Source organism: Schistocerca nitens, chromosome 9 (assembly GCF_023898315.1).
Source record: "Schistocerca nitens isolate TAMUIC-IGC-003100 chromosome 9, iqSchNite1.1, whole genome shotgun sequence".
NCBI classification, from domain to species: Eukaryota; Metazoa; Arthropoda; class Insecta; order Orthoptera; family Acrididae; genus Schistocerca; species Schistocerca nitens.
This window is the reverse complement of record NC_064622.1, coordinates 400,629,812-400,649,935: the sequence shown is the minus strand read 5'-3', so window position 1 is coordinate 400,649,935 and position 20,124 is coordinate 400,629,812. Positions and strand designations below refer to the sequence as shown.

General features: G+C 47.0%; 1 protein-coding gene across 1 annotated transcript in view; it reads right to left on the bottom strand.

The window, feature by feature from the left end:
* The window catches only part of LOC126204271 (odorant receptor 46a-like), an 86,577-nt gene extending 67,102 nt beyond the window's left edge, over nucleotides 1–19,475 (bottom strand). The window contains exon 1 of the mRNA XM_049938660.1: nucleotides 19,224–19,475. Coding sequence (XP_049794617.1) covers nucleotides 19,224–19,475 — 252 coding nt within the window. The remainder of the gene's footprint in view (nucleotides 1–19,223) is intronic.
* Between the last annotated feature and the right edge of the window lie 649 nt (nucleotides 19,476–20,124).

Genomic DNA, 20,124 nt, shown 5'->3' with positions numbered 1-20,124 from the left:
TACTCGGTAAGTTCGAATTTTTTTTTTCAGTTAACGGCAGTGCGGACGGTGTTCGACGCCTTTCTGAAGTCAAGGAAAACGGTATCGACCTGAGGGCTGTTCTTTATGGCGCTGCGGATCTCGTGGAGGAACAGAGCGAGCTGAGTGTCCCAGGAGCTCTTTTTGCGGAATCTACGTTAATTTTTATAGAGAAGATTTTCACTCTCGAAAAATTCATAATTCGTGAGCATTAAACATGTTCCATGTTTCTACAACAGACTGACGTAAACGATATAGGTATACAACAGTGTGCATCTGTATCTGTGCTACGGCCCTTCATAAAAACAAGAATGATCTGCGGTTTTTCCAGTCGTGTTTCTGGTGTTCCCCAACGTAGTGTTATAAGTCCTCTGCTGTTCCTTATCTATATTAATCATTTAGGGGATAATCTGAGCAACCGCCTTAGGTTGTTTGCAGATGATGCTGTCGTTTATCGTCTAGCAAAGTCATGAGAAGACCAAAACAAATTGCAAGACGATTAGAAGAGATATCTGTATGTTGCGAAAATTGGCAATTGCCCCTAAATAATGAACTGTGACGTCATCCACAGGCGTGTTAAATGGAATCTGTTAAAGTTCAGTTGCACGATTAATCAGTAAAATCTAAATGCCGTAAATTCAACTACACTCCTGGAAATTGAAATAAGAACACCGTGAATTCATTGTCCCAGGAAGGGGAAACTTTATTGACACATTCGTGGGGTCAGATACGTCACATGATCACACTGACAGAACCACAGGCACATAGACACAGGCAACAGAGCATGCACAATGTCGGCACTAGTACAGTGTATATCCACCTTTCGCAGCAATGCAGGCTGCTATTCTCCCATGGAGACGATCGTAGAGATGCTGGATGTAGTCCTGTGGAACGGCTTGCCATGCCATTTCCACCTGGCGCCTCAGTTGGACCAGCGTTCGTGCTGGACGTGCAGACCGCGTGAGACGACGCTTCATCCAGTCCCAAACATGCTCAATGGGGGACAGATCCGGAGAGCTTGCTGGCCAGGGTAGTTGACTTACACCTTCTAGAGCACGTTGGGTGGCACGGGATACATGCGGATGTGCATTGTCCTTGTTGGAACAGCAAGTTCCCTTGCCGGTCTAGGAATGGTAGAACGATGGGTTCGATGACGGTTTGGATGTACCGTGCACTATTCAGTGTCCCCTCGACGATCACCAGTGGTGTACGGCCAGTGTAGGAGATCGCTCCCCACACCATGATGCCGGGTGTTGGCCCTGTGTGCCTCGGTCGTATGCAGTCCTGATTGTGGAGCTCACCTGCACGGCGCCAAACACGCATACGACCATCATTGGCACCAAGGCAGAAGCGACTCTCATCGCTGAAGACGACACGTCTCCATTCGTCCCTCCATTCACGCCTGTCGCGACACCACTGGAGGCGGGCTGCACGATGTTGGGGCGTGAGCGGAAGACGGCCTAACGGTGTGCGGGACCGTAGCCCAGCTTCATGGAGACGGTTGCGAATGGTCCTCGCCGATACCCCAGGAGCAACAGTGTCCCTAATTTGCTGGGAAGTGGCGGTGCGGTCCCCTACGGCACTGCGTAGGATCCTACGGTCTTGGCGTGCATCCGTGCGTCGCTGCGGTCCGGTCCCAGGTCGACGGGCACGTGCACCTTCCGCCGACCACTGGCGACAACATCGATATACTGTGGAGACCTCACGCCCCACGTGTTGAGCAATTCGGCGGTACGTCCACCCGGCCTCCCGCATGCCCACTATACGCCCTCGCTCAAAGTCCGTCAACTGCACATACGGTTCACGTCCACGCTGTCACGGCATGCTACCAGTGTTAAAGACTGCGATGGAGCTCCGTATGCGACGGCAAACTGGCTGACACTGACGGCGGCGGTGCACAAATGCTGCGCAGCTAGCGCCATTCGACGGCCAACACCGTGGTTCCTGGTGTGTCCGCTGTGCCGTGCGTGTGATCATTGCTTGTACAGCCCTCTCGCAGTGTCCGGAGCAAGTATGGTGTGTCTGACACACCGGTGTCAATGTGTTCTTTTTTCCATTTCCAGGAGCGTAATTTCCTAGGAATTACAATTACGAACAACTTAAATTGGAAAGAACACATAGGAAATGTTTTGGGGAAGGCAAACTAAAGACTGCGTTTTATCGGCAGAATACTTATAAAATGTAACAGACCGAATAGAGAGACTGCCTACAGTACGCTTGTCCGTCCTTTTTTTGGAGCACTGCTCCGCGGTCTGGGATCCTTACCAGATAGGATTGACGGAGTACATCGAGCAAGTTCAGGGAAGAGTACCACGTTTTGTATTTTGGCGAAATAGGGGAGACAGTGTCGCTGATATGAAACTGAGTTTGGAGTGGGTATCATTAAAGCAAAGGCGTTTTTCCTTGTGACGGAAACTTCTCATGAAATTTCAATCTCCAGCTTTCTCCTCCGAATACGAAAATACACTCCTGGAAATGGAAAAGAGAACACATTGACACCGGTGTGTCAGACCCACCATACTTGCTCCGGACACTGCGAGAGGGCTGTACAAGCAATGATCACACGCACGGCACAGCGGACACACCAGGAACCGCGGTGTTGGCCGTCGAATGGCGCTAGCTGCGCAGCAGTTGTGCACCGCCGCCGTCAGTGTCAGCCAGTTTGCCGTGGCATACGGAGCTCCATCGCAGTCTTTAACACTGGTAGCATGCCGCGACAGCGTGGACGTGAACCGTATGTGCAGTTGACGGACTTTGAGCGAGGGCGTATAGTGGGCATGCGGGAGGCCGGGTGGACGTACCGCCGAATTGCTCAACACGTGGGGCGTGAGGTCTCCACAGTACATCGATGTTGTCGCCAGTGGTCGGCGGAAGGTGCACGTGCCCGTCGACCTGGGACCGGACCGCAGCGACGCACGGATGCACGCCAAGACCGTAGGATCCTACGCAGTGACGTAGGGGACCGCACCGCCACTTCCCAGCAAATTAGGGACACTGTTGCTCCTGGGGTATCGGCGAGGACCATTCGCAACCGTCTCCATGAAGCTGGGCTACGGTCCCGCACACCGTTAGGCCGTCTTCCGCTCACGCCCCAACATCGTGCAGCCCGCCTCCAGTGGTGTCGCGACAGGCGTGAATGGAGGGACGAATGGAGACGTGTCGTCTTCAGCGATGAGAGTCGCTTCTGCCTTGGTGCCAATGATGGTCGTATGCGTGTTTGGCGCCGTGCAGGTGAGCGCCACAATCAGGACTGCATACGACCGAGGCACACAGGGCCAACACCCGGCATCATGATGTGGGGAGCGATCTCCTACACTGGCCGTACACCACTGGTGATCGTCGAGGGGACACTGAATAGTGCACGGTACATCCAAACCGTCATCGAACCCATCGTTCTACCATTCCTAGACCGGCAAGGGAACTTGCTGTTCCAACAGGACAATGCACGTCCGCATGTATCCCGTGCCACCCAACGTGCTCTAGAAGGTGTAAGTCAACTACTCTGGCCAGCAAGATCTCCGGATCTGTCCCCCATTGAGCATGTTTGGGACTGGATGAAGCGTCGTCTCACGCGGTCTGCACGTCCAGCACGAACGCTGATCCAACTGAGGCGCCAGGTGGAAATGGCATGGCAAGCCGTTCCACAGGACTACATCCAGCATCTCTACGATCGTCTCCATGGGAGAATAGCAGCCTGCATTGCTGCGAAAGGTGGATATACACTGTACTAGTGCCGACATTGTGCATGCTCTGTTGCCTGTGTCTATGTGCCTGTGGTTCTGTCAGTGTGATCATGTGATGTATCTGACCCCAGGAATGTGTCAATAAAGTTTCCCCTTCCTGGGACAATGAATTCACGGTGTTCTTATTTCAATTTCCAGGAGTGTATTTTGTTGACGCAGACGTACATAGGAAGAAACGATCACATATTAAAACAAGGTAAATCAGAGCCTGCACGGAAAGATTTAGGTGTTCGTTTTTCCTGGGCGCTATTCGAGATTGGAATAATGAATAATTATTGTGAAGGTGGTTCGATGAACACTTTGCCAGCCACTTAAGTGTCATTTACACAGTATCCATGTAGATGTACATGCATTTGTAGACCTAGGTACCCTTAGTTGCTCAAGCGATGTACAACAAATTACTGCTAGAAGGGGTGCAAGTCCTTTTGCGTAATGTTTGTAGAGTCTTATAGCTGTCTCATCTGGTACTGTAGCCTTTCTACTAGTAAGCCATTTTAGTTGTCATTCTGTTCCGTGATCTGTTATCTGAACATCTGACACCTCGACGTTCGTACGGAGATTGAAAGGAGAGACCATGTTACGATCTGCGGTGAAGCAATTTCGAAAGACCGAATTCAGTATTTCAGTCTTCTCTCTGTTACCTTCTGTTTCGGTGCCAGTATGGTCACTGAGTGAATGAATAGAATATTTTGACCCACTTAATGAATTTAAATAGGACCAACACCTCTTAGGGTTTTTATTCATATCGCCTGACAACGATTTAAAGTTTTAATTTAAAAGTCATTGAACGCTTCCCTCATTGCTCTCCTTACGCCCATTTTCGCTTCGTTCATTTTTTGTTTGTCAGCTACGTTTTCTACTTCTCTTGAATGTGAGATGAAGTTATCTTGGTTTACGTAGCAATTTTCTAATACGCCTATTAAAGCGTGGTGGGTCTTTCCCATCTCTTAAGACCTTACTCGAGACATGCTTGTCTGGGGCACATTAGACGATGCCTTTGATTTTTTTTCCGTTTGTTCTCTACAACTTCGTCTCAGCACAGAATATTTGATGCCGACTGCACAGACAAACCGAAATATCCTGTCACTCTTGCTAATCAAAAATATCTTCCTACATTTCTTAACACTCTTTGTAAGACACGTTGTTCTTGGTGCTATCACAGCCTTATGATCATTGATATCTTCCTCTAAGTTAACTGATTCACTAAGTTTTGCATTTCAAACTTTGCTGAGGATTTTGCTAAACCGGTTCCAGTCTTGCGCAGACCGTACCGCACACGTTTATTACGAACTGTACATCATGTAACACTCGATAATGATCACGCACTGTTTTATCGAGAGCACCAGTTTGTGTTTCACCCAACCGTTCGTTAAGGAGTACTGAAACAGTGAAGTACTCAGGACAGATAATGCAGGAGATGCTGTGTCAGAAACCCATTAGTGCTTGGAAATAACGGTTTCCAGCATTTTGTAGGATGGGCACTTCTGCTGTAAGGTAAGAAGGATCATTCCAAGTCAGTCTCACAAATATTTTCGGAGGCAGCATTATTTTGCTTGTATATAGGCTGATTCATCTGCCGCTTGCTACGGGTTTCATGCAACCTGCTGAACATTCCACAAGCTAGATTTTCACATTTTCTCGCTTGCTACACAATCTTTTCGTAGGAAACTTAATGTAGTTAAATTTTGTACTGGGTTACGTTTTCGCTGGCGGCCACGATATTTGAGTTAATCAGGAAAAACGCATTTGATAGTTATTTTTGTACGTTTTTCTTGAATAACGGGAGTCATCGCCCTTGCCAAATGTATTAGAGTACAAAATTTAAGTACACGAAATTGCCTACAAAAACATCCTGTTCATTTTTTCTATAGGACTAATACTTTTTAAGTAACGAGCGAGAGAATATGAAAATCTTGTACGTGGTTTTTGAAGGTGTTGTGAGTTGCTTAAAAATCAGAGGCAGAGGCATCTCTGTAATACGTGACGTTAATTGGGACATTTATTTTTTCTTGCCGATATCTCAAAGCTTCATTACTTTGTAAAATAGTGAAAAGAACAGTATCTTGTAGTTTTATTTAGAACATAAGCATTCGCACTGAAGGAGTCCCAAATGTATCTCCTGCTGAAGGATTTTGTGTCCGTGTGTTATCGTTGCTACAGCATTCTCGAAATTCATCTTTTTATGTAGCAAAAATAATGCAAAATGCACCTGGCAAACTAAGGTATATATTTGGATAGAACACGCCAACATTTTTTTTTCTTCTCTGGTGTTATGGATGGTTTCTAAAGTCGTTATAGCGACAGTACTTTTATATCAGAATATTTTATTCCAGTCTCCCCTTTACAGCTTGTTTTCTGTAAACAGCCCCATATGTCACAGCTAATTTGTCGTATTTAGTGGAAATATTAAGACGACAGACGCATTAATGGTAGACATAAACAAAATTGTCTCTCACATAACACCGTTTGAATTGTTTTCACTACAAAGGGTAGGTTTTTGTGAACCACACAGACAGCATTTTAACCCCCTCTCTGAAAAACATGTCTTCAGATTTTGTTCAAAATCAGTTCTCTGTATGACTCATATTGAACTGCACTCTAAGAGTAAAAAAATGAAAACAGAACACAGCCGCAGCACGAAGGAATTATCCGCATGGGACGGAAATCGGTAAATGTCATATATAAAAAGACTGGAAGATTTATACGAAGACAGTAACTTGTACTCGAAAGAACAGTTACTGTTGATGACCGTGCAGCTTTTCCCTGGAATAAATGATGACTAACTGACAACCTCAGCTGCCGACAGGTGTTGTTGATATACCTCGATGTGGACAGCGGAAAATGTGTGCCCCGACCGGGACTCGAACCCGGGATCTCCTGCTTACATGGCAGACGCTCTATCCATCTTTTTTTTTCCCCACACAAGGGGGCAGGGGTCGCGACCCGAGGCCTGTCCACGATGTCTCCCCCCTCCCATCCTATGTGAAGTGGCACAAAGAATGCAGTTGGTGTATTATTGTGATTTATTTTTTTCATTTATGTATTTTTAATTTTTTTTATTTTTTTCATTTTTTTATTGTTTTTTTTTTAACAGTAAGGAACTGAAAACTAGTAAGTGCACTCTTGGCGTCGAGTTGGGGACGCACATAACTAAAACCATGCTAATAGTTGTAGAAAAAGGCATAAAGAAAGGGAGCAAAGTGCGGGGCGAAGGAAACCATGAAACAAAACTGAAGGGTGGAATCCATACCACCATTAACCAGTGCTACATCTTGCACCGGATGGGAAGACTAAAACTGCGAAGACCTTTTCGCACCGGGGACAAAAAAAAGGAAATGGGGCAAATACTGCTACAGAGTGTGAGGGTTCACAACGAAACTCTCCATCTGCTGTATCATCCAGGTATGGCTTCTCGTAAAGATGAAAGTAGATCCCACGTTGTACCGTGTAGTGTTCTATCATCGTATTGTAATTTTAGCTTCTCTTACCCGTGATGTTCCAGCTACGTGGAGGGTCGTGGAACGCACTCCACAAAAAATTGGAAAAATATTGTCGATACTTAGGGTTACGGAGGATCTTGCAATGTCGTTCCTGCAAATAGTTCCAAAAGTCTAAAGTGTCCTTAGTGCCGTTTTGAAACAAATAATGCACTGCATGTCCACGAAGCCACGTCATTGCATTAGTTTTAGTGCGTGGGTAATACGTTTCATCCGGGAATAAGATAGTCTTGGGGTCGATATGATTCGGCGTTACCCGAAGGAAGTATGCTGACATTTGCCTCACTAAGTGCCACACTGCCGTAGACTCGCCACAACTAAGACGGTGTTCATCGTCGTCTTGAACGCCACAGCTCGTGCACGTGGGTGAGTCTACCATGTGGATCGCATGTAGCCTTGAGCTGGTCACCTGCTTACCGTTGACAGTGATATACCACATCGCCGTGACGTCAGTGTCCAGTGTTACGTGGTGAATTGTCCTCCACACTACTCGCCAGTTGACGTTCGGGTGCTTCCTCTCCACGACGTTATCGGGTCGTCCACGTTGCAGGACCCTATAAACCGTCTTTGCCGTCGCCAGTTGAGTCGCTGGTAAGGCAAGTCGAACGTAACTGAGTTCGAGGTAAAAGACACCGATGTGGAAGAGCGAGGAGGGGACGTGGTGTATCGGCACAGGCGGCAACAGGGAGGGCGGTGCTAGTTCTTCTATTAACAAACTGGTCAGACTGTCCGGACGGCGGTGCCATAGTTTGACTAATGTGCTCACAAATAGGGCGACCGCTCTGTCATAAACGTGGTAAAGGCCAAGCCCTCCCCGATCCGGGGGAAGGGTGAGAGTCTCATATTTGATCTTGAAAAGCATTCCTGAACTCACGAAGGACCCAAAAGCCGCAAGTATACGGCGAGCTAACATCACCGGTATAGGTAATATCTGGGCGATGTGCGGAATGCGTGACGCTAAATGTGTGTTAACATACTGGGTCCGTTGGACGATGTCCAGGGCTCGTAGGCGGTTGTTGGCAATGCCAGTCCGAACATTCCGTAAAAGCCGTCGAAAGTTGTGAGCAGCGGTCCGTCGTATATCGCCTGTAAAGTCAATGCCGAGACATTTCAAACTATCTCTGAGCTGTAAGGGGGTGACACTGTTCTCAGACAATCCGACCCCGATGTTCATCGCCACCGATTTTGCGACGTTAATACGACTACCAGTGGCCATGCCATATTTCGTTATCCAATTTAGTGCGCTAGCGGTGTCGTCACCGTTGCGGATGACAATCACCAGGTCGTCAGCGTACGCTTTACACCGGAAAGTGTGGCCTCGTAACGTCATACCCGTTAGTCGTTGGCGCAGGCCGCAGAGGAGAGGTTCCATGGCCACAGCGTAAAGTAAAGTGGACAGAGGGCACCCTTGGCGTATCGATCGAGAAATGGTGAGGGGCTGCGAAGGTCGGCCGTTGACGATCACCTTGGACGTCGCGCCACGAAGTAGTCGCATGACGACAGTGACGAATGGCTGTGGGTACCGCATATGTTGGAGGACCGCTTCCAAATAGTCGTGGTCCACTCGGTCGAAAGCTTGACTAAAATCGATTGCCGCCAGTGCACCCTTCAGACGACACGCCCTCGCCAGTGAGATCAAGTCACGATATTCACTGAGTGCTGTTTCAATATTATTGTCACCTCCTAATGACGTTTGATCGGGTGAGATAACATTTCGTAGGGTCTGGCGTATCCGCGCCGCCAACAGTCGAGAAAAGATCTTGAAGTCGCAGTTCAATAGCGTCAACGGGCGGTAGTCCTGCAGTCGTGAGCCACCGGACGGTTTGTGAGCAGGAATAATCATCCCTTCCACAAGGGCCGCAGGGAGCGGCACGTCCGGGGATAGTAGTTCGCGACAGATGTCCGTCCATCGGGAGGCTAATAAATATTGAAAAGTCCGGTAAAATTCCAAGGGGAGGCCATCAGGACCCGGAGACTTGTTGACAGCTCCTTTTCTAATGGCGTCGATCACTTCTTCTTCTGTAATTTCTTCCATCAAGGCCGCTTCCATTGCCGGGTTGACGGTGCCGTAAATCGTCTGAGAGACGTCCTCCAGTGCTGTCGGATCAGGGGTCTGAGCGGAATAGAGTTGGGAATAATGATTGTAGAACGCTGTGTTTATGTCTTGTTGCGTGGTGAGGCGACGACCGTCCTCCGTGTCGATGAATCGTATCAGCGCTCGTTGGCGTCGTTTACGTTCACGAAGAACGTGGAACATCGACGGGCGTTCGCTCGGTATCCGATCCTGCGTCCTCGAGCGGATGACTACCCCCTCTAGGTGGCGTCGCACATGAGCGAGGATCTGAGCCTTAGCACGGTGGACCGCCGTTTGTTGTTCCGGTGACGGCGCCATAGCATCGCAGTCGCGCAGGACCCGGAAGTAAAAGTCGAGTGTATGTCTTCGCCAAGTAGCGTGGTCACGACCGTAGGTTATCAACGTTCGCCTCAGTGCCGGTTTGGCGCAGTCCAACCACCTGCGGATCGTTGTGGGATATGCACGGAGGCGATTTTCACACGAATGCCACGTATCCTCAACAGCTTGGCGGCAATCCGGGTACGACAGGTGAGCGATGTTGAATTTCCACGGGCTGCGGCTTCTCCACACTTGTTGCCGCCGCAGGGTGACGGCACAAATGTAAGCTGAGTGGTCCGAGAATGCTGCAGGCCACAGTTCCGCATCCTGTGTTCCAGCGGCGAGAGGGCGTGAGACATAAATCCGATCGATACGACTGGAAGAGTGACTCGTGAAGTGCGTGAATCCCGGTCGGTGGCCGTGAAGATGGTCCCAAGTGTCCACCATCTGCAGGTCTCGAATTAGCGTCCCGAGTTCCGGGCACGGATTATGTCGTGGGAGTTGGTCTCTGGGCGCCAGTACGCAATTGAAGTCACCTCCAAACACCAGATGGTCGTGGCGGCCTTGGAAGAGCGGGGCGACGTCTTCCGCAAAGAATCGTGAAACTTTCGCGACGTTTGTCCGTCCCGGAAGGTGCGTAGATATTGATAAGGCGGACACCCAGTACTGTGAGTGCCATTCCTCTTGCCCCAGGCAGAAACAGGATATCGTCCGCCACTATCCCTTCCCGAAGAAGTACAGCGACACCGCTGCCTGTTGGGGAAGCTGGAGAGACGCAAGCATCGTAACCGTACATGCCTGGGAAGTCGTCGACGTACACTTCCTGGAGAAGGGCTATGTCAATGGAAGCGGAGTTCAACATATCCTGAAGCAAGGATAACTTATCGCGCGTCCGTATAGTGTTGATGTTTATAGTTGCAACACGATAAGTTTGAGGTCTATCCACAGCATCCGTGTTGGCCATCAATACCCTGGTAAAGCTGTCTCGTCACTGTAACTGACGGCGGGAAAGGATCAACACTGGTGGGGTAAATTTCCCCCCGTGTCGTCCGACACGATGGGCAAGGAGTGTTCCTCACAGTCGTCCGCCCAGTCGCCATGAAACACCATCGGCTGTTGGTGGCTGTTAGTGGCTGCTGCGGCACTCGGCGCTGACTCCATCGGCTCTGCTGGCTGGGAATCGGCAGCGGTTGTCTGCTTGTGATCCTGCTGTGCTGTGGGGTCTGAGGGGCTGAAGCCGTCACCACGGCGTTCTGTTGAGTTTGAAGTTACAGCGGCCTCTGTACCGCCGGTACCGTCGTCGGAATTTCCACAGTCCATGTCAGGCGATCGCTGCAAACACTCGTCCGATGGAGCACGCCGCCGTCTCTTGTGTTTTCGCTGGGAACGCTGTTTACGGACGTGTGTTTCAGTATCTGAATGTGGGTGGATTTCGTCAGCTGCTCCGGTGTCTGGAAGAAAAGCCGATGACAAGATATGACGGAACATGTTTGGTCAGTTCAATTTTAATCTGTCGTACCCCGTTAAGAACGGGGTACGTTGTAAAGGTGGTCCATTTTTCGGCCATATGGCTGATTACTCTGCCGTAGGGCTGGAAAGCCGCGGTGACTACGTCCGGTGGTACTTCGAAAGGGAGTTCGAAGACGCGTATCGTACGGAGGCCAAGCCCCGCGTGATCGATAGAGACCGCCCCAATATGGCCATCAGAATGTTTGAATTTAAGATCGTTCGCATGTGCGCTCACGATTCTGTTGCACACCTCGTCACTTACTAGCTTGACGTAGACAACACTGCTCGTGATAGAGAGATGGATACCAATTATGTCTCGCGGGTCAATTTTAACGTCGTCACGTAGAAAACGTTCCACTTCAAAAGCTCGCGGTCGTGCATGATCGGGTTGAAAACTGATCTTGATGGTGGTTTGTCTGTATGAATGTGCCATGTTGCGTCGGTAGTGATGGACTCTAAACTAGCGACAATGCAGTAGTAAACAACTACGGGCACTCGCGACCGCGCGGACGGGACGTAAACAAGACGTCCTCGCCGCAGCGCTGCGGAAAGCAGACTACTGATCCATCTGAGCCACCGAGGACATAGATGAATAGCGCGACTGCAGGGACTTATCCCTTGCACTCTTCCCGTGAGACTCACATTCCCAACTGTCCACAATTCTACATATGTATTGTACCTTATAGACATTTGCCCATCCACTCATTACTCGCGGACGCTTTGGCGATTCCCGTAAGAGTTTGGGCTCAGATGGATAGAGCGTCTGCCATGTAAGCAGGAGATCCCGGGTTCGAGTCCCGGTCGGGGCACACATTTTCCGCTGTCCACATCGAGGTATATCAACAACACCTGTCGGCAGCTGAGGTTGTCAGTTAGTCATCATTTATTACTGGAAGATTTGTTCAAGAGAAAGAGTTACACGAATTGAGCAAGCCAATAACGCGTTGGTCCACCTCTGGTACTTAAGCAAGCAGTTATTCGTATTAGCGTTGATTGTCAGAGTTTGATGTCCTCCTGAGGGACACCGTGCTAAATTCTACCCAGTTGTCGCGTTGGATCGTCAAAGTCCCTAGATGGTTCCAGGGCCCTGCCCGCAATGCTCCAAAAGTTCTCGATTGGGGAGAGATCCGTCGATCTTTCTGATCAGGGTAAGGTTTTGACAAGCATATGAAACAGTAGAAACTCTCGCTGTGTGTGGGCGGACATTATCTTGCTGAAATGTAAGAGCAGGATGGCGAGCATAATGGGCTTCGAATATCGTCGAAGTACCACCGGGCTGCAAGGGTGCCACGGATGACAACCAGAGAGGTCCTGCAATGAAAAGAAGTGACTCTCGAGAACACCACTCACGGCTGTATGCCGGGCGACAGTCAGGGTGGTATCGCACCGCTGCTAGGGCGTCTCCAGGCACATCTTCGCTGGTCGCTAGAGCTCAGTTCGAAGCGGAATTCATCAATGAAGACAATTGTACTCCAGGAAATGAGAATCCACAAGAGCTTGGCACGATATCCCTCAAGAGGACATCCAACAACTCTATCATTCAATCTCTCTCTCTCTCTCTCTCTCTCTCTCTCCTCTCTCTCTCTCTCTCTCTCTCTCTCTCTCTCTCTATTCGTTTAGTCGGTTCCGACTCTTCGTGACCCCATGAACCAAATCACGCCACTTTTTCCTGTCTTGCACTTTCTCCCGTAGACCTTCCAGGTTGGAACACATTGCTTCTGTGATGCCATCGATCCATCTCATCCTCTGACGTCCTCTTCTTCTAGTTCATTCAATCTTCCCCAGAATTAATGTTTTTTCCAGCGAGGCATGCCTTCGCATTGTGTGTCCAAAGTAGGTCAGCTGTTGTTTTAACATTAGACCTTCCAGGGAGAAGTCTGGTTTAATTTGCTCCAATATTGATCTGTTGGTTCTCTTTGCAGTCCATGGAACTCTAAGAAGTTTCCTCCAACACCACAATTCGAAGATTCAGAAAGGGGTCCGGCAAGGCTGCATACTGTCACCGTACTTATTCAATCTGTATGCAGAACATGTCAAGCCGAATAACAGCTTGCATGATGGCCGGAGGTGGATCAAGACGATATTTACTTGCTCAATTTGTGAATCACTTTCTCATGAATGAATCATCCAGTTGTTCTAAACTTATAATCGTTTGTTTGCTTGTACACGTACAGCATATCTACCAATTTCCATACCTTGCAGTCAATTCCTTCGTGGTGCGTCTTTTTTTAATCTTAGAGTGTTTGTTTTAGTAACAAAACACTGCATAAATAGCTTGGAAGATTCTGTGATTTACACTGATGAGCCAAAACATTTTGACCACCTAGCTAATTACGTGATGGTCCACATGTCGAAGCAATACAGGAACGATTCTGGTTGGCATGCATTCGACAAGTCGAGGACGGATATATGTAGCACCGCATATCTATGCACGTGTCATGCGGTTCCCGTAAAGTACTGGCCGATGGTTTGAGGGTTTGGATCTGGTGCCCTATAATGTCCCAGATATGTTCCATCGTTCTCATATCAGGAGAATTTGGTGGCCACGACGTCAAAAATGGTTCAAATGGCTCTGAGCACTATGGGACTTAACATCTGAGGCCATCAGTCCCCTAGAACTTAGAAGTACTTAAACCTAACTAACCTAAGGACAGCACACACATCCATGCCCGAGGCAGGATTCGAACCGGCGACCGAAGCGGTCGCGCGGTTCCAGACTGAAGCGCCTAGAACCGCTCGGCCACACCGGCCGGCTGCCACGAGTCAACATTAGTTGACTATCATGCTTCTCAAACCACCATACCACGATTTTGACAGCGTCCCTCTTACAGTTATCCTGTTGCTTGATACCATCGCTGTCGAGGACACATCAAGCATGAAGGGACGTGCTTGGTCCGTAACAACGTTCACGTATTCCTCAGTTGTCAGCCTGTCTTCGATTACTACTGCAGGTTCCATGGAAGCCCAGTTGAATATCCTCCATAGCGTAACACTGCGTCCGGCGTGATGTCTGTTCGGAGCATTCAGTCACTTGGATGACAGTATATCCAGACACAAGCAACAATCCAATGTAACAATGGACTTAATTCATCCGAACAGAAGATACGATTCCATTCGTACGCGGTCCAGTCTCAGTCATTCGGTGTCCAATATACAGTAATTATAGTTGGCGATGTCGTTGGGTCAACATGGAAAAGAGTAGAGGTCGTCTACTGTGGAACCCGGTGTTCGACAATGTCCATCGAACGGTGCGCTCCGAAAAGCTTCCATCGACATTACGCTCTGTCGTCAGATCTGCCACAGATCTCCGCCTGCCCTGGTTAACAGGGCGGGCAAGCCTCCGACCACTGCATTCTGTGATGAGGCGTGTGCACATCAAACATAGCGTCGGCTGCTCGTATTTTCGCCGTCCTCCTACCACTTTGCATAGATGCTCACGACAATAGCTTGCTCGTTACGAGGCTGATAGAGACAATTTTCTGCCGGAAGTCGTCACAGGCGACGAAACATTGGTTCATCACTTCAACCTTAAATAAAACGGCAATCTATGGAATGGCGCCACGCAACCTCTCCTTTGAAGAAGAAGTTCAAAGCCGCATCCTTAAAGTGACGGCAACGGCCTTCTGGGACCCTGTAGGGGTTGTTCTGCCTGATGTCTTCCCTCATGGCGCAAGCACCAACTCTGAACTTTACTGTGGGCATGGGTGTGTGTGTTTGTCCTTAGAATAATTTAGGTTAAGTAGTGTGTAAGCTTAGGGACTGATGACCTTAGCATTTAAGTCCCATAAGATTTCACACACATCTAAACATTTTTTTGAACTTTACTGTACTACCCCCGGAAGTTGAAGAAACGATTTCAGCTTGTTAGTCACCACAAATGTATATACGAACTTCTCCTCCTCTATGACAAGCCTTCACACATTTCTGTGCACCCGAGAGGAGCTCACAAAACTTCATTGGACTGTTCTTTCTCATCCACCCTACAGCCTGAATCTCGCACCTTCCGGCTTCCACGTGTTTTGCCCAACGAAAGATGCTCTCCCCGGGACGTTGGCTGCTACTACGACCAGTAGAGTAGTACCATGCGGTCATGCAGACTCCCCCAGTCGCGGTAAACTGAGATTATGTTTAAAAACACGGTTTTGTGCCAAAAGAGTAGGGAAGAAAGAATATGGTGTACTAGAATCCCGTATAAAACCAACTAACTCTCAGAAAAAATGTATTACTTAGTGAAGGCCCCTCGTACAACAATGGAAACAGAGAAATCTGCTCTAGTCTACCTCTACATAATTGATATCGACTTGGTAGGATTGTGGAAGAAATGATGCTGGGTTCCATCATTGTAAAATACCTCGAAGAAAACGATCTCTTGGCACATAACCTGCGCAGATTCCAAAAATATTGACATTGTGAAACGCAATTGACCCTTACTTCACATGAAGTAACGTATGTTATCGACTAGGTCTCTCAAGTTGATTCCACATTTCCTTTATTTTCAAAAGGCTTTTCATACTGATCTTCATAGGCGACATCCAATGAAACTGTGTACCTGTGGCGTACCGTCTCTGCTCTGCCATTGGATGCGAGATTACTTGTAAGAAAAGTCACCGTTCGTTGTGACGAACGGAAAGTCACTTAGTGAAGATATTGGGGTTTTCCTAAACAATTGCTACGGGCCACCTGCTGTTCGTAATCTATTTAAATGAATTAAGAGTTAATCTGAATACTAATACCACTACTGTCTACTGAACTCGTATCAAGGTCAGACGAATTAGAAAATGGTTTAGAGAAGATATCTGCAGGGTGCGAGAAGTGGCAATTGACCATGAACAATAAAAAGTTTGGGGTCATCCATATGAGTAGCAAAATTTTTTGAAAATATTGCTGGAGGAAATCAGCTATCAAAATAGAATATTTGATATTTATTGTAAAAGAGCCTAGATCGCAAAGCCACTCTTATTACAAGATAACCGATTTAGGTCACCACATGATCATTTACAGACCTTCAACACCATACTGATGGACAATGGCTGTAGACGGAGCAGGAACAGTTGAATGATGATAGTCAACTGCAGACTATCGTCATTCAGCGATTCCTGCTCCGTCTACAGCCATTGTCCATCAGTATGGTGTTGAAGGTCTGAAGATAATCATGTGGTGCTCGAACCCAGTCATCATATAATAAACGTGTCTTTGCGATCTAGTATGTTTTACGATTAATTTCAAGTAAAAAATTGCGCTACATTTTCGTTACACGATAAATAACACAAACTTAAAGGCTGTCCGTTGATCCAAATATCGGGGGATCAGAGTTATCAATAATTTAAATTTTACATCACGCAGAAAATGTTGTGTGGAAGGCAAATCAAACGGTTTATTGACCTACGCTTGTCCGTTCTCTTTTGCAGTATTGACACACGGCAGCGAACAGTTACCGGATAGAATTGGTGGAGGACATCGCAAAACTCAAGAAGGGCGGCTTCTTATGCGATATAGTGAAAAAGAGGAGAGACTGCCACGGAAATAAAAGCGAGTTGGGAAGTCAATAGCTTAAACATTGGCGTTTACTGTTGCTGAGATATTTCTTCATGAAATAACAGCCACCAGATTTCTCCTCCAGAAGTAAAAATAATCTTTTGACTCCCTCCTTCACAGGAAGAAACGGCTATTGTGATAGGATAAGAGATTCGGAAGTTCGCACGGAATGATTTAGGTGATAATTGTTTCCCGCGTGCTATCCGAGAGTAGAGCTGCAGAGAAACAGTCTGAAAGTGGGTTGATAGTTTTCCATGCATTTAAGTTAAATTGCATAATAATCATACAGATACTCTAGAATTCAGCAACTTACGTGGAATTACGTATAAAGACGGAATTATGTTGTATGAGCGACGTTCCTTCTGTGGTTCAATTGTTTTATGGCTGGAAACATGTTTGTTATTTGTCTGCCATATAATATGTCGGTGACTTTGTACTTATCTACACGCCGGGACACCAAATTCAGTAGACCTTGACGATAACTTCACTTAACAAAGTGTAATTACATCCAACATTGTTGTACATAATAATGGCTTACGGCCGAAATCATCATGTTGTTGTTGTGGTCTTCAGTACAGAGACTGGTTTGATGCAGCTCTCCATGCTTCTCTATTCTTTGCAAGCTTCTTCACATCCCAGTACCTACTGCGACCTACATCCTTATGAATCTGTTTAGTGTATTTATCTCTTGGTCTCCCTCTACAATTTTTACACTCCACGCTGCCCCCCAATACTGAATTAGTGATCTCTTGGTGCCTCAGAATATGCCCTACCAACCTATCCCTTCTTCTAGTCAAGTTGTGCCACAAATATCTCTTCTCTCTAATTCTATTCAATACCTCCTCGTTAGTTATGTGATCTACCCATCTAATCTTCAGCATTCTTCTGTAGCACCACATTTCGAAAGCTTCTATTCTCTTCTTGTCCAAACTATTTATCGTCGATGTTTCACTTTCATACATGGCTACACTCCATACAAATACTTTCAGAAACGACTTCCTGACACTTAAATCAATACTCGATGTTAACAAATTTCTCTTCTTCAGAAATGCTTTCCTTACCATTGCCAGTCTACATTTTATATCCTCTCTACTTCGGCCATCATCAGTTATTTTGCTCCCCAAATAGCAAAACTCCTTTACTACTTTAAGTGTCTCATTTCCTAATCTAATACCCTCAACATCACCCGACTTAATTCGACTACATTCCATTATCCTCGCTTAGCTTTTGTTGATGTTCATCTTATATCCTCCCTTCAAGACACCATCCATTCCGTTCAACTGCTCTTCCAAGTCCTTTGCTGTCTCTGACAGAATTACAATGTCATTGGCGAACCTCAACGTTTTTATTTCTTCTCCATGGATTTTAATTCCTACTCCGAATTTTTCTTTTGTTTCCTTTACTGCTTGCTTAATATACAGATTGAATAACATCGGGGATAGGCTACAACCCCGTCTCACTCCGTTCCCAATCACTGCTTCCCTTTCATGTCCCTCGACTCTTATAACTGCAATCTGATTTCTGTACAAACTGTAAATAGTCTTTCGATCCCTTTTTTTTACCCCTACCACCAACATAATCTGAAAGAGAGTATTCCAGTCAACATTGTCAAAACCTTTCTCTAAGTCTACAAATGCTAGATACGTAGGTTTGTCTTTCCTTAATCTACTTTCTAAGATAAGTCGTAGGGTCAATACTGCCTCACGTGTTACAAAATTTCTACGGAATTCAAACTGATCATCCCCGAGGTCGGTTTCCATCAGTTTTTCCATTCGTCTGTAACGAATTCGTGTTAGTATTTTGCAGCCGTGGCTTATTAAACTGATAGTTCGGTAATTTTCACATCTGTCAACACCTGCTTTCTTTGGGACTGGGGTTATTGTATTCTTCCTGAAGTCTGAGGGTATTTCGCCTGTCTCATACATCTCGCTCACTAGATGGTAGAGTTTTGTTAGGCCTGGTTCTCCCAAGGCTGTCAGTAGTTCTAATGGAATGTTGTCTACTCCCGTGGCCTTGTTTCGACTTAGGTCTTTCAGTGCTCTGTCAAACTCTTCACGCAGTATCATATCTCCAATTTCATCTTCGTATACATTCTCTTCCATTTCCATAATATTGTCCTCAAGAACATTGCCTTTGTATAGACCCTCTATATGCTCCTTCCAACTTTCTGCTTTCCCTTCTTTGCTTAGAACTGGGCTTCCATCTGAGCTCTTGATATTCATGCAAGTGTGACTCTTTTCTCCAATAAAGAAGTTTTTGACAGTCAAATGGTGGAAATATCATTCGAACATTATTACATGACTGTGATCTAGGAGTACGAAAAAATTATGAAATTGATTGTTTTAATCTGAGATATAGGGGGAAAATGTTGTTGACTTGGTTTATTTACAATTAATTTGTGATAACTGAAACACTGCTGCAGTAGCATTACAGTACACGAAAGTGTGTGCACCGAATCTTTTTTATCGAATTAGACGCCAGTCTGCTTGTTGTAAGGCAGTTTCTCATGTTTCCGATTATCGTACCCACCTTTGAAGCTAGACCTATGTAAGTCAAGCAGTTATAGGCAATGAATGACAGTCGTGGAAAGTCGCTCGGCGTGTCCATGATGATGCTGGCGTTGACGGTGAGCAGAAGGCAGATGTGTGAGACCATGACGAAGGCGAGCACCAGCAGGTGGCGCCATCTGCGTCCCGGGGGCGGAACCCACAGCCCCAGGATGCCGAGACCCCTCACCACGTGGGGCAGCGGCCACACCAGCTCCGGCTCTGTCGCTGCCATCTCTGTCAACAAAACGCACGTGTTGTATTATTGGAGACCAGAGTTCTTCTCTGTGGGTGTTCACGTCAAAGGCTTCTCTTCTGGAGAGGCTAGCCATGGACCCTGCACTACTGAAGGCAACAAGAGATGTTAGACCTGAGTTTCTCCTGGCGTATACAACTTTCAAACAACTTCCAGGAATTCAGCCAGGTAACACTTTCAGCGACCGCCGATATTTCGGCGGAAGAACACCCCGCCATTTTCAAGGCAAATTGCAATGGACAGGCGGCGTACATGCAAACTTAAAACCTCGGTTTTCGCAGGAAAGATAACACACACACTGAACACTAGTGCCACCAAAGATGACCAAAGTCAGAGCTATCGATATTGAGACTATGAATTCGCAGGCGAGGTAGCATTGTCCCTCTATTTTTTGACAAGGGAGAGAGCCAGATTCCAAACAGAGTTTAAACAGAAACCTCCATCCCTGTTAACGAGGTTACACGCTAATTTAATCTCAACTGCCTCCATAATAACACTGTCCCAATAGCTGGACGTGCATGCCAATATCTCGGTGTTATTATATAACATGGGGTGACCAGTATCCAAACAATGTTCGGCAATAGCAGATCTATTTGGCTGCTGTAATCGTGTGTGCCGTTCATGCTCA